Source organism: Balaenoptera physalus (assembly GCF_965194825.1).
Source record: "Balaenoptera physalus genome assembly, chromosome: 6".
Taxonomy (NCBI): domain Eukaryota; kingdom Metazoa; phylum Chordata; class Mammalia; order Artiodactyla; family Balaenopteridae; genus Balaenoptera; species Balaenoptera physalus.
The window spans coordinates 64,287,523-64,301,695 of record NC_138885.1 but is presented as its reverse complement, the minus strand read 5'-3'; the positions used below and the strand labels follow the sequence as shown (position 1 = coordinate 64,301,695).

Sequence of the window (14,173 nt, the reverse complement as noted above, 5' to 3'; positions counted from 1 at the left end):
AACCTCAGGTCCTTACTCAAAAAGAGGCTCTAACATCTGTAGAGAGTGGAGTGCACAGACAAATCACCTCAGGGAGCAGCTAGCATTTATTCTCAGCAGCAAACTCCCAGGCTTTTGATTCTCTCTTCACTGTACCTCCCTGTCTCTCTGCTGAACCAAAATTCTTTAGCAAGCTGGGCTTTTGTCTCAAAGCCTTCGAACTATCACTAACAGTTCATGTTTGGATGGCCTGACCAAGCCACCATAGACAGGCACCACGACCACGGACTTGGATGAGTCTGTAATAAGGATACAGTTACTTCAGAATCAAGATGTCCTTCTACCTTATTTGAATGTCCTGCGAAGACATCACACCCTTCTGAAGAACTCTGGGCTTGTGAATGCCTAAAAATAAAAATAATAATAATTTTTAGAAGGCCTGAAAATGATAATTTAAAAAAAAACTTAAAGAGGGTTGCTTTCCTCCAAAAATGGATCAGAAAATACTCTTTAAATAAGATTCCATTGTTTTCCATTCCAGTCCTTGGTTAGAAGGATATGGTCAACTTAAGGAAATGCATCCTACCAGGTGCTGCTCATACACCCACAGTCAGCCTGAGATGCTAAGACCCAAGAAACTGCCCCTTTTAAAGTTGTGTGATCCAATCCAGTTTACTATTGGCGTTCACAGACTTTACCGAGTAGCCAACCAAGTTGATGCTAAGGCTCTACTTCCCACCCAGCACGTTAATCACGTTGTTAAATAATTCAAAATAGATCCTGTAGTCAAATAAGTTTGGGAAATGCTGAACTGTACATAGTTTAAGAGGTTTCCTTACTGCAGAATGATCTTTCACAATCACAATATGCATTTATGGGTTTCTAAAGTGGGGTGTATGGGGGGAGAATTCAGTTTCCTTAACTACTGTAACCGAGAAATTTAAAAAGTGATAACCTATTAATATCTAGTAATGTTTCATGGAGCAAAGTTTGGAAAAATCAACTGTGCTGTGCCCCAATTTCCAGAAATTGGAACACACTGTATAAAAGTGTGATGATTATAACTCACTGTTATATAAACAGACTCTTACAACTCCTTTCATATGGAACCCAGGAATGTGGAAAGCACTGACTAGGGGAAGGGAAGTCTGGATTCTAACTCCTGCCTCAAGATCCCTGATCTTCCTCTCTGGTCTCTGTCTCTGTCTCTCTTATACACACACATGCATGCGTGCGCGTGCACACACACACACACACACACACACACACAATTGGGTAAATTTCTGTAGTATTCTGGGTTCTAGTTTCCCTCATCTATAAAATTAAGGGATTGAAATAAGTTATTCCTAAGGGCTCTTCTAGCTCCACATTTAAAATCTTATTCTTTACTTAAACTGACAATTTCATGTTTTGAATTTCTGTGAATGGTTCATTGGTATTACCTTCAAAATGCATCTATATACATTATAAACAATATACCCATTTAAAAAATATCACATCAGTACCTGGGGAGAGGAGACTATGATGAATATACATATATATTTATTTGTGTGTGTATAATTGTTTATCATATGTCTCCCACTATGAAACGTAAGTTCCAAGAAGGCGGGGACTAGGTCTGCTTTATTCTGTACTCTATATTAGCATCTAACCCTGTGCCTGGTACACTGTAAGTGATCAATAAATATTTGACAACTTGAATGGATGAAAGGGCTAGGGGACCCCCAAAATATGGGCCATGAAGAATACCCTTTACATTAAAATTAAATTAAGTAGCATTTATATAGCACTTCATATTTTTAAAAATGCTTTTATATATCTAATAAGAATTTCACAACCATTTGAGCTAAGTGCTTTAACTGTCCCTATTATATAGCTGAAGAAACTGTAGTTCAGACAGGGCAACGCATCTGCCCAGGGATCATGGCACGTACCTGGCAGAGCTAAGACACTGACCCCTGTTAGTTTGACTCCAAATCCTCTGCTCTTCCTCTGAACAATGACACCCCCCTCTCCAATGCCCTTGGGTCTCTGTGCATTGGCCCAAGGAACTCATTCCTGTCAGCTTAGGCAGGTCTCAGTGGCAGTGGGACACCTATAGCACAGGTGGATTCAGTTCTTCTAGGAGTCCTGGTGGGCTTTGGAGAAAATCTAAGGAAGAGAGTTTAGCTGTTGAATTACCATGGGGTCTCCAATTTCTGCCTTTCCTGCACCTACAAGAAAATGAAACCTCTTAAGAACTCCTCTTGCTTGCATGGCTTTTCAGGTCCCAAGGTCAGTGCAGATACCCTCCAACAATACACTGGCAGTCAGCTCATCAGTTTGACTACCTTCTCATTCAAGCCTTTGGGAGAATCTAAGGCATCTCAATGTAATTTTTTCATGTGTTACATGGTTTTAAAAGGCGGATGCAGGATGGGTAGTGTCCAAAGGCAAATAGATGAGAAAATACTTGACTAAACAAAGTTAGGCAGGTTTCTTTCCTAAGAGGATTTCCAGAACCTTTAACTTAATAATATGCACAGTGAAACCTTAAGAGTGGGAGAGAACAGGCAGCATTCCCCAGACGTTACCCTAACAATAGAATCCTCCCCTGGAGCATGTCCGAGGCCCTGGTTCTTATAACATGCCTTAGAAAACACTAACCTGAGCAGCCCTTACTTGAAACAAGTTCCAATTTGCCTTTTTAAAAAGGGTTAAGTCAACTTTCTTCAAAAGTCTAACTGTCTCAACTCCTTTGCAGCAAATTTATCAGATATGTTGTCATTTGCCTCAGGGACTTGAGCCTGGCAACAAATGGATAATGCTTTGCAAGCTGTCACCACCAAAATAAGGAAAAGCACAATGAAAAAATATCCAATGCTTATTGCCTGCACACATGCCACCAGGCCATGGTCAAAGCATGGATACATGGTTATCTCATCTAATACTTCCAACAACCATGTGGATTGGTTCTATTTTTATACCCGTTTTACAGGTGAGGAAATTAAGACTCAAGAAGCTAATGACTTGTTTCATGTCATAACTAGTAAATAGTGCAGCATAAAACCTGCCTACATAGAAAAGGAGACTCCAAGGGAAATTATTGATTCAGATATGAATTATAGGTTACTGATAAAACCTTAGACAAATGATTGATGGTGAATAGGACATTCATATGGTGCCAAAGTACCACCGTACAGATTCCTTCTTTAGGTCACAAGGGGAGCAAGGGAACTGCATATGGGAGAAATCAGGTTACCATCTCAATCCAGTGCAAATCTTAGCACCACTAATGCCCAGACAATATTGTCTTGTGATGTGAGGCAATATGAAATATTTGACATCACCCAGGATATTTATATTTTTTCTTTTAGTCAAAACATTTAACTTTAATCTAATCCAAGTTTTAGATCTAACTTACAGTTTACCCCAAACACAAGTTATAGAGGGGAAAAGCTAGGACTGCAAAGAATCAAGCAGACAAATATAGAAGGTGAGTTATTTTATGGAATAATTGGCTCATTCTCTTAACAAGTCAGTGCCATGAAAAAAGGAGTATTGTATATTAATAGAGATTTAGGGAAATAACAAGTTGATGTAATGTCCTAGATTAGATCTTGGCTTGGACAAACAGGTGTAAAGGACAATTCTTAGAACAATTGGGAAATTTTGATTGGTATTAGATGATATTAAGGAATTATTCATTTTAAAGCATGGTATTATTATTTTGAACCTGCAGGAGAAATTTTTTGAAATAACACTGTTCTCAGCCCCTGTAAGGAATCTGATGCTAAATGACAGAAGCAATACATTTGGTTATCAAAGGGTGGTGAATAGGAGGCAGTTGTCTCTCTAGAAATGATTCACTGCATATTTCTAGGGCTCCTGTAGCCTCTCAGAAGTCATGACTAAAGTCTTAAGCAGATTACCTCCAGGGCTTGGCCACTCTGCTGCTTTACTGCAGTCATTGAATTGTGGGTTCTTGGGGAGACGAAAATTCTCCGTCACCACTGAAAACCCTTCTGCTGGGCCTCTGCCTGAAAAGCCCCCCAGACGAAAGTCACACTGAATTCCCTTTTCTTAACCCCCAATCCCAGTGCGACCGGATGGGAGGCAGGGGGAAGGCTGGCTCCTGAGCACACGGCTGCCAAGAATGCCCCAGCATCTCTCTTGTGCAGCAGAGATCCATGGGGCCAGCTGGCTTAGTCATGCTGGGCTGGCAGCACTAGGTGAAGTCACCTTGTTCCAAAACTGGGTCTCAGCTTTGCAGCCTCCAAAAGTCAGTTTGCCAGTTCGTTGAGGGGTAATGATTTTTTCGAGAGCCGAGTTGTACTAACCAAACTCAGAAGAGTCATATTTGAAAAGTAGAATGCCAGTGTGTGATTTTACAGTGAATACAATAATCTGGACTATACTTTCCCCCTCACTAGTTGGCTGATACGCTCTGGAGACCAAATTACACATAAGAATGAAAACAAAGGAAGCAGGGTGGTCTTCCAGGATCTGACCAATCAGGTCTTGTAACTGGCCTTTTTCAACTTTAGGGTTAGAATCAGTAACTTTTTTCTTGGACACGAATAGAGACACGCTACCCTTTGACTCTCCATTTTCTAAACTTCATTTAAATTTCTTTGCACAGTTTTTATTAGCTTTGATAAAACTGGCAAGATTGTGTGTTATCTTTTATCAATTATAATTTAGAATGGCTTCTAGACAAACTGAGAAATCCATTAGTCATCCACAAATGAAAGCCATTAGTCATTCACTTGCAAGCACAATCTAATTTCAAAACAGGATAGGTTGCAGCTTATTCACTGTGGATTGATTTTTCTTAGCTTCCCGCTGTGTCCAGATTTGGGAGTAGTTCTCATTGTAAACTCATGTCTTACTTGGTAGCCCTGGGACAAAGGCTAATCAGCATAACCAAGCAAATTTGTTCCTGCCTCTTCAACAGCTCTGAAAAAAATCTGTACATGGAGCTTTTAATACAAAGAGGTCATTTCTTTTTCCCAAGAATCAGCAGCCAATCCACCCTGCAAAAGATATGCTCAGACCAAGATATTTTAACACAGTAGGAGGCCCATGAATCTTGAGGGAGGCAGGTTTCAGACAAATAAGTCATACAACTTTCCTTCTGGAAGTTATTACCATGAAAGATAATAGAAAACATAAACACCTTTAGAAATGGTTTCAATAAGTTCAAGTTCTGAAGGTAAATTAAGACATTTAAGGGATGACATCAGAGAAGAGCACACTGCCCTGTGTAAAAGATCCTGTGCTAACCTGAGTGCTAACAAGGTTTCTATGTGAACTGGCCGTAGGTTGAACTGGCAACTCAAGCACACTTACTTAGCTCTTATATGGAATCTGAATATTTTAAGGGTTGAGGGTATAAACGTGGAACAACACCCAGGTCTGAATACACCCACACTGTCACTATGTATCAACTCTTTCCTGATTTATATCAGCTAGGTGTCATTGCATATTCTTCTTACTGCTTATATTTATTTAAATAGCTTTGAAGGCACAGGAGATTGGAAGATAATGTTTTAAGAACACAGATTATTGTGTTAAGTTCGAAGGCACCCAAAGTGTATAAGTTAATGCATCTTTTATTACAAAAACTGAAAAGTTAGGATTTCTAGAATGCTTTGTTTTCTATTCACCACCACCACCTAAGTATTTGCAAAGCACACACTAAATCCCCCCAGGGTTGTATTCATACTTCTGTGCTTTTAGCTGCAATGTCATCTCCTCTCTTGCCCACCTGGCCACTGCATCCGTACCCTTTAGCTCAGGGGGTCGGCTCCTCTGAAGAGCCTTTCCTGTCCCATCCCCATCCCGGCCACCCCTTCCACTCGGGGCGGAGTTGGAGGCTCCTTGGTGTGTTCCCACAGTCTACCGAGCATAACCATACTGAAAACTTGGTTCTGTAACTGACTCATCTGGTACCACATCTTGACCAATTAAAAGTGCAAATCATCTACCGAAGGCAAGCTTCATCAAATTTTGATCAAGGGAGGGAAAGCGAAGAGCAAGTACCATAATTCACTTGGCTTTTGAGATATCACAGTTCTTCTTATTCCTGTGCTCATCGGTGTTTTCTTTTCTTCTCTATTTTTTATTTGATGAAAATGCTCTAAACTCCCAAGAGGTCTGAATATTCACCAATCACTAATCAATGAAAGTGTAGCAATATCTGACTTTCTGCCCAAAGTAAATGACTAAAAGAACTGGTGGTAAAATGTTTCCTTTTTTTTCCTCTGTCTGATTAAAGTTTTTTTCTGATTAAAAAATAATATATATTCACTGTTATACTGTATAAAATACAAATATTCAAGGAGAAGAAAATAAAATTCTGGGAGAATCTCTACGCCCAGATATAATATCTTTCTGTATATATTTTCAGATGCTTTTCTATGTATATAATATACATTTAAAAAAATAATGGCTCATGATATATTTGCCATTTTAACTTACCTTTTGTATTATGAGCATCTTCCCATACATTTGTGTGGAATACAACATATGTAAGTGTGCACATATGTCATATTTATGGTTGTACAATGTTACATTGGTTGATTATCATAAATGATTTAAGTAATCTCTTTTTTTGGATTTTTAAGTTGTTTCCAGTTTTATGATATTATAAATAATGGGTCATTAAAGATATGTGCATATAGTTATGAGTACCCATACAAATTTGACTAAGATAAATCTAAATTTAAGGCTATTAGGTTAAAGGGTGAACAAATTTTCTGTTTTAAAGCTTTTGAATTGTATCATCAAATTCTCCTTTAAAAAGCAACAAAAATGAACACTCATGACCATAAAACTATGAAAGGACCGGACCCATTTGCCATATCACCAACACTGGGTATTATCAGTCTTTTTAATCTTTGCTTACCTCTCTAGCCAAAAAAAAAAAAAAAAGTGGTAACTCATGATTATTTTAATTGGCATTTCTTGATTTCTAAAGAGGGAAAACATTATTCCCGGGCTTTAATATATGGTATGAAGGAAATACAAAGAGTATAGGAGAAATGAAAGCAATAATCATGTAAAATAAGATCATCATCGCAGTAGGAAAAAAGGGAAACAAAAAGGAATGACGACAGCTTTTGTATTATTTTTTTCTCATTGGGTTTGGCTACTTGGTAACTTTTCTGCTTTGAGTGCATACCCTGTATCTCACCCCAAGTCAGTGTCATTACTGAATGAGTTGAATGCAAGTTATACTTAAATTTATGGATATTTGTTTGCTCTTGGACACAATTAGTCTAAGTTTTAGAACATGGCTCAAGGAGAAATTCAACAAAAGGGCTCAAAAAGGCTGATAAATGTTTCATAATGCCATTGCTGTAAGTTAGCACTACTAGTTTATGTACTTATGCTAATTTCCCAAATCCCACTGAGCCCTTTAAATTTGATCACATTTGTTTGCCTCATTGTTTTTCCCCAACCATGAGCCCATACAGTCTTAATTTGCCACTTCTTGTATCCTCATTTCTTTTTTTCTCTCCTTTACTATTTTATTGCAGGCAGCTGTCACTGTGTGAAGTCTACGGTAAGAGCAGAAGGCTTTTCTTCATTCTGCTGAGAATGTTCGCCTTATTGGGAAAAAAAGGACACTCAGTGGAGAGCCCTTAAAGTAACCTAAACTTAAAGTAACCCATAAAGCTTACTTCAGTTCTTTGCCAGCAACCAAGGGAGCCAAGAGAAAACCTGGCCTCAGGGCTGGGGATGCAATTAAGATGCAGTAGTAAGGAAGAGCACGTGACCCAAAGGACTGCATGGCCATGGGCTGAGGGCCACAGCACAGGCGGAAGAGCTGACCATTCAATCCTCGCATCCACACTAGAAATGGAGACCCTACCAGGGTCTCCATTTCACAGCTGAAGCTTGGGCTGTTTCAGGAACCTGCCCAGGAGGTACCCAGATACGCAGATACAAACCCAGATCCTGTGGACACAGAGCGTGTGCTCTCAGCCTCCAGTGCCATTTTGTTACTGGGCTCTTCCAGATATTCACTCAATCATATTTGGGATCTTAATAAATGACACCTGGGGTGACAAACATTTAACTCTAGAAAACCTACCAGGAGGCAGATTAAATTAAATCCAGACTAGGTCTGGAGGTAATACTTAACCCCTGACCTGCTGACCTTTTACTCACCTTATGTCTATGGACTAATATTAAGATTATACACATCTGTGCCACACTCAAGGCTCTAATTTGGTGGCAAGCCTTCTTGAGATTCTCTATGGTTATAAGAACGGATATTACATTGTGCAATATAGGGTCCTCAACAGCCTCCCAGACATCACTCATTCATTCCACAAATATTTATTGAGCCCCTTTAATTTGTCTCCTACTGTTTTGGGGGATACAGCAGTGAACAGAAAATCTAAGATGCCTATGCTCATAAGAACCTACATTCTAGCGGGGAAGGTAGATAATAAATGAAAAAATAAGTACATATGTTAGCATGTTCAATAGAAGTAAGGGCCAAAGAAGAAAATTAAAGCAGGGAAGGGGTATAGGAAGTGCTGGTGGCAGGCTCTGCAATTTTAGATGAAGTGGGTACAGTAGATGATATGTGAGTAAAGACCTTAGTAAATAAATGGGAATTGATGTCTTTGAATACGTTTTCAACTGAAAGCGCCTAACGGGTAAAAAACTTTATATGTTATGGCACATAGAGGTCAGAGGACTGATGTAAACACTGGGTAAAAGTTTAGCAACACACTTTATGATATATATATATTCATGATATATACATACATATTCATGATATATTAGTTCCCAAGCACTTGGGCTAGTGTTGCCATATAAAATACAGGACACCCAGTTAAATTTGAATTCCAGGTACAAGGTGAATTGTTTTTTTAGCATAAAAATTTTCAAGTACTTCATGGGACATACTTACGCTAAAAAGAAATTTGTTGTTTATATAAAGTTCAAATTTCTGTGGGTATCCTGCATCTTCATTTGCCAAAGGTGGCAACTCTAACTTGGGCAAATCAGCACCTCAGCTTCTTCATCGGCAAAATATGAATAAAAACTCTTGCCAAACTGGGGCAAAAAGATTAATTTGTCCTTTCTGGCAGAATAAAATGAAAATATAAGACAACAGGATTTTAAGAGGATTAAACTGAGAGGTATAAATGGTCAGAATTTAGAAATAAAATGCACACTCAGCAAAGTGTTATACTTACTGCACTTCTGAAAGACAAATCCCTGAACTTGGACACTTCAGGCTCGGCAGGGTGGAGAATGACAATGACAGTTATCTGGAGTGGCTTCCACTCTGTAACCTTTGTCTCTCCTTTGGGTGGGGTCACAAGGTAACTTGTGGGTTGAGTTACAGTTTTAGCACTTTAAAGAGTGGATTAGGCCAGGCATAGACTTGTGGAGGCAAAGGAAAGTTCAGAGACCGGTTACTGTATATTTTTTTCATGTTGTAAGCGGGGAAACTGAGGCCCAGAGGGGTGATAGGACTTGTCCAGGTGAGTCAGAGGAAGAGATGGGTCTAACATCCACGTTTCTTGGATGACGCTCTTGTCGCCAGCGCAGCCCCCAAAGATAATATTTAATCCAGTTTTCCCCCTTTAATTCTGAACGCAGTGTTCATTTCGGGGAAAGAGAAGCAAGAAGCCCTGAAATAAGTGCAGGATGAGCGTGGCACTAAGTGATGAGACCCAAAGACAGATGAGGGCGGGGGCGTGAGGGTAGAGGAGAAACACTTTAGGGAGTTTTGAAAAAATGAAGTGAAAAAGCCTGAACAAGATTGTGTGCAGCAGGTGCTGACCAGTCGGCGAGGTCACAGGGGAGAAGCTCGAGGACAGACCCTGAGCGGTGCCATGCTGATGTGGACAGACATGGAGGTGTGGATGGGGAGGGATCAGTTTCTAAAGAGAAAGTGGCTGAGTGACTGCCCTGTCTAAAGGAGGGAAGTAGCACTGTCTTACTTTTTTCATTTTAACATTTTATTTTGACCTAATTTCATATTTATAGAAAAGATACAAGACTAGTATAAGGAATTCTGTATATTCCTCAGCAGGTTCTCCAAATATTAGCAATGTATACATTTGCTTTATCCTCTCTCTGTCTTTCTTTTGGTATATGTATACTGATAACCATACACACATACAAATACATAAAATTTTTTCTGAACCACTTGAGAGTCAGTTGCACCTGATATTCCTTTATCCCTAAATACTTCAGTGTGTGTTTCTTAAAAGCAAGGGCACTCGCCTATATGACGATAGTGCAATGATCAAAGTCGGGAAATTAATGTTACTATAATGCTATTATCCAATGTGTAGATTATACTCAGATGTTGCCTATTGTCTCAATGATGTCTTCTACAGAAAAAGAAAATTCTGGATCATACATTGCATTCAGTTGTCATGTTCCTTTAATCTCCTTTCATCTGGAACAGTTCCTCAGTCACCCTTTGCATTTGACTTTGAAGCCCACAGGTCAGTCATTTTGGAAGAAGTCCCTTTGTTTGGTTTATCTGCTGTTTCCTCATGATTAAATTCAGGTTACGCATATTTGGCAGGAAATCCACAGAAGTGATGTTGTGTTCTTCTCAGTGCGTCCTATCAGGAGGCACATGCTGTCAATTTGTCTGATTACTGGTGATGCTAACTTCCATCACTTGGTTAAGGTGGTGTCTGCCAGATTTCTCCCACTGACCTTTTGTAATTAATAAGCATCTTATGGAGATTTACTCTAAGACTATGCAAATAGCTTGTTACTCCTTAAGCTTTCACTTACCAGTTTTAGCATCCATTGAAGATTCCTGCCTGAAACAATGATTATTTTGGTAGCTGCGAAATGGTGATTTTATGCCTTCATCATTCCTTTTACATTTATTATTTCACATCTTACTGCAAGGAAAAGCCTACTCTGTTTTTTTTTTCCTTCCTCCCCCACTTCCCTTCCTTCCTCTCTCTCTCCCTTCCTTCCTTTCTTCTTTCCTTCATTTCCTCCTTCCTTCTATCAATGTGGATTCATGAATTCTTACTGTATTCAATATATTACATTCTTTTATTATCATTATTTACTTTGATACTGAAATTGTCCTCAGTTTGGCACTGGCTTAATTTTAAAGGGTTGGGATTAACAGACTTCAAAATGAGGACTTTGGAAAGGAATGTATAATACTAGGGTTTACATAAAGAAAGGTGAATGCCTCCGAAATAACAATAGTAACTCTCCCTATTACTACTATTCATGAGTGCTTTCTGTGTGTCAGATGAAATGCCGTGTGCTTTGTGTTCTCTCGTTTAACTTTCGTGACCCGGTGAGGTAGTCATTATGCCATTTTTATCTTCCATTTAAAGATGACGAAACAGAGGCTCTGAGAAAATAAGTAAGTTCATCAAGATCTTACCCTTAGTAGTAGCAGGTCTAGTGGAGTCCAGGGCCCCTGCTCTCAACCACCAGGCAACCCTACAAATAGGTGTGGAAACCTTCAGGAAAGGAAAAGGTCTTAGAAGCAAGGCTGCACTATTACTGAGGGTAGCTGGACATTTGTTCCAGGATCTATAGAGTCATCTAAACTTTATGCATTTTTACAAATGGGGCATTTGGAAACTGCCTACAAGTCTGTCATTAGTCTAGAAACTTCCCTAACCTGCACTGTGGAAAGTATCCAACCCTGCCTAAAATCCAGGGAGGAAAGCATAAATAAAGTGCTCATTTGTGCCAATGTCAGCTGACACAGCTCGAGGAAGACATGAGTTGGCCAAGTCACCCAGTGAGGCATTCCCATGGGTCAAGACAAGTGAAAGCCAGATTCAGGCAGAGAAGAGAAAACTAAGGGAACAGTAGAGCAAGGATTCTTAAGAAATTAAGTATCTATTCAACTACGGAGCTCCCAGGTGAAGACAGTGCTGTGGAGCCCTCCCCCCCGCCCAGGCTAACATACTAGATCCTTCTTCCTGCAACAATACCAGAACCTCCATCACCACCACACCACCACTTTTATTATCACATTTCAGATTCTATGGGAATGAGCTTGGGTGAAAGAAATATGGTGCATGCTAGTGAAACTAATTCAAACAACCATCCTGCCCTAGAGGGAAAAGCACAACTGAATCTGAGAATGACACCTTTACCCTCCCAGGAGGAACAAACTAAAAATAAAAGACAACAAGGTGCTTCCTGCCAGTCAGTAAATCCAATGAGCAAAGAAGATGCCTCAACCTGGCGCTGGGCAGTTAACAGTCAGCCCGACTCCCTCCACCGGAGAATGGCCATGTGGTTCTCAGAGCCGACAGCTGCCAAGCAGAACCCCTCAGATTAACCCATAGGTGGTGTTGAACCACTTCCCATTAAGATATTTGCAAAGCAAACAAAAATGATAGCCCCATTCTGAGTGCTGGGTGCCGGCCAGGAGTGCTGGGTGCCGGCCAGGAGCGCTGGCTGTTCTTGTTGACCCAAAGAGCTCTCCAGGGAGGGTCTGGGCCAGAGCGCGGAAGGCCACTCCTGCCTGCGTCTCCAGACTGTGTTGATCTTAGGCCATTAGAATCTTGGTATCAGGGACTGTTTATTATCTAATTTCCCAATCACAGCAGTTGCTAGAGCTCTGTTTCACCACAGCTCTCTCTTCCTCTCTGTCTCCCTGACCTACACCATTCAGATGAAAAGAAAAAACTCAACTCTCCTCCTGTTATGTCTACTCATCAAGGAGACAAGTCTGAGAAGTTACTAAGATGCACACAGAGAGTGTGGCATTACCACTGTCAACAGCTTCTGTGGCAAACACTCATTCAGGTTCCTTCTGAATTTAAAGAGACCGGAGCAATGCTAATGGGAAATATGCTGGCATATTTGTGTCCTACAGGTAGGAGCAAACTGATGTTTAGTTCACAAAATACACTTGGAACTGAAACACTAATATTTTTTCCTTCTAACCCAGAGAAGAAAATGAAATAAAGTTAAAGAGGCTGTGGACATGTGCAAAGTTAATCTTCTTTCAACCTGAAGGATTATAGTCTCAGTTTCTTTAAGTGTTCATAATGAAGTGCTTTCATACAGAATTCATTTTTTACACAAATATTGTTTCCTGCAATATTTTCAACTTGAGCAAGTTTTCTTTTCTCAAGTTTCTTTCCTTTCACAATAGCCTCAATATGAAAAGGTATTTTTGTCAAAAATTCATTCTGAGCTTGAATATAGCAAAGGTCTTGATGAGGATACAAGCACAGTAGATACCAGAGATGTGTTGAATTTCTAGAATTCCCTACACTCACAAAAAGAGTAACGTAGGAAGGGAACAAGGGATGGCAAAATGGTCAGAAGAATTTATCAGATTTTGTCATTACTGGAAATTGTCCTTTAGATTGGAAAGCAGAACTTTAGAGATAGAGGTATTAATTCTATAAGGAGAGAGATGAAGAAAGAGAGAGAGAGAAGCAAGGAAAGAAAGACAGAAGGAAAGGGAGAGAGCTAAAGAGAGGTTGAGATTACTTTAGAAAAAGCAGAGGCATTAGCATACTAAAAAATTGACTTTTTATAAATAAGAGAACTGCTTGACATTTACAGTATAAAGTTAGAAAGCAGTTTTTTAGACGATATCATTCAGTTTTAGATGATGTTTCTCCAAATAAAAGTAAATGTTGCTGGACCCAAGTTCTCTGTAAATGTGCAAGTTTTCCAGAGAGAAAGTGAATCCAACCCTGCAGGTCAACTTCACAGAGCTCAAGCCATCATTTGCTGATGTCATCATCATTTGCTGATAGCAAACGTGTTTAGGGACAGATTAGCATAAGCACAAAAGTCTGTCCACAGGTGATCACGTTAAAGACCTTGGTGGAGTGGTATAGAAACCTCAGCTATGTATGAGATGTGTTGGACATACTGGAAACCCGTTCTGACAGACTGTCCAAATTGTGTCTGGACATGCTCCATCTTTGAGGCACCAGACACAAAATCAGTGCCTTGAAGTAGGGATCTCATGTAGGGGTGGAGGTCGCTGGAGAACCCAAGTCAAACATGCGTTCTAACATCATTTCTGCTTAAGTTCACTATGTGCTGATTCCGGGCAACTGACCTTTAAGTTAAGGAATTAACCATAGACAGCTACCTGCTAATAACTGAGCTTTTAAAGAAAATACATAATTAAACATCTTCCCAAACTTGGGGCAGGCTTATTTTTGACTTAGGAAAGCAGATCCATTACAGAAAAACTACACAG

The 14,173-nt window shown here is 39.8% G+C and overlaps 1 protein-coding gene across 1 annotated transcript in view; it reads right to left on the bottom strand.

Moving 5' to 3' along the window:
• Positions 1 to 14,173, bottom strand: part of MYO3B (myosin IIIB) — a 638,187-nt gene that overhangs the window by 130,012 nt on the left and 494,002 nt on the right. Inside the window, exon 31 of the mRNA XM_082465327.1 lies at positions 324 to 384. Coding sequence (XP_082321453.1) covers positions 324 to 384 — 61 coding nt within the window. The remainder of the gene's footprint in view (positions 1 to 323; positions 385 to 14,173) is intronic.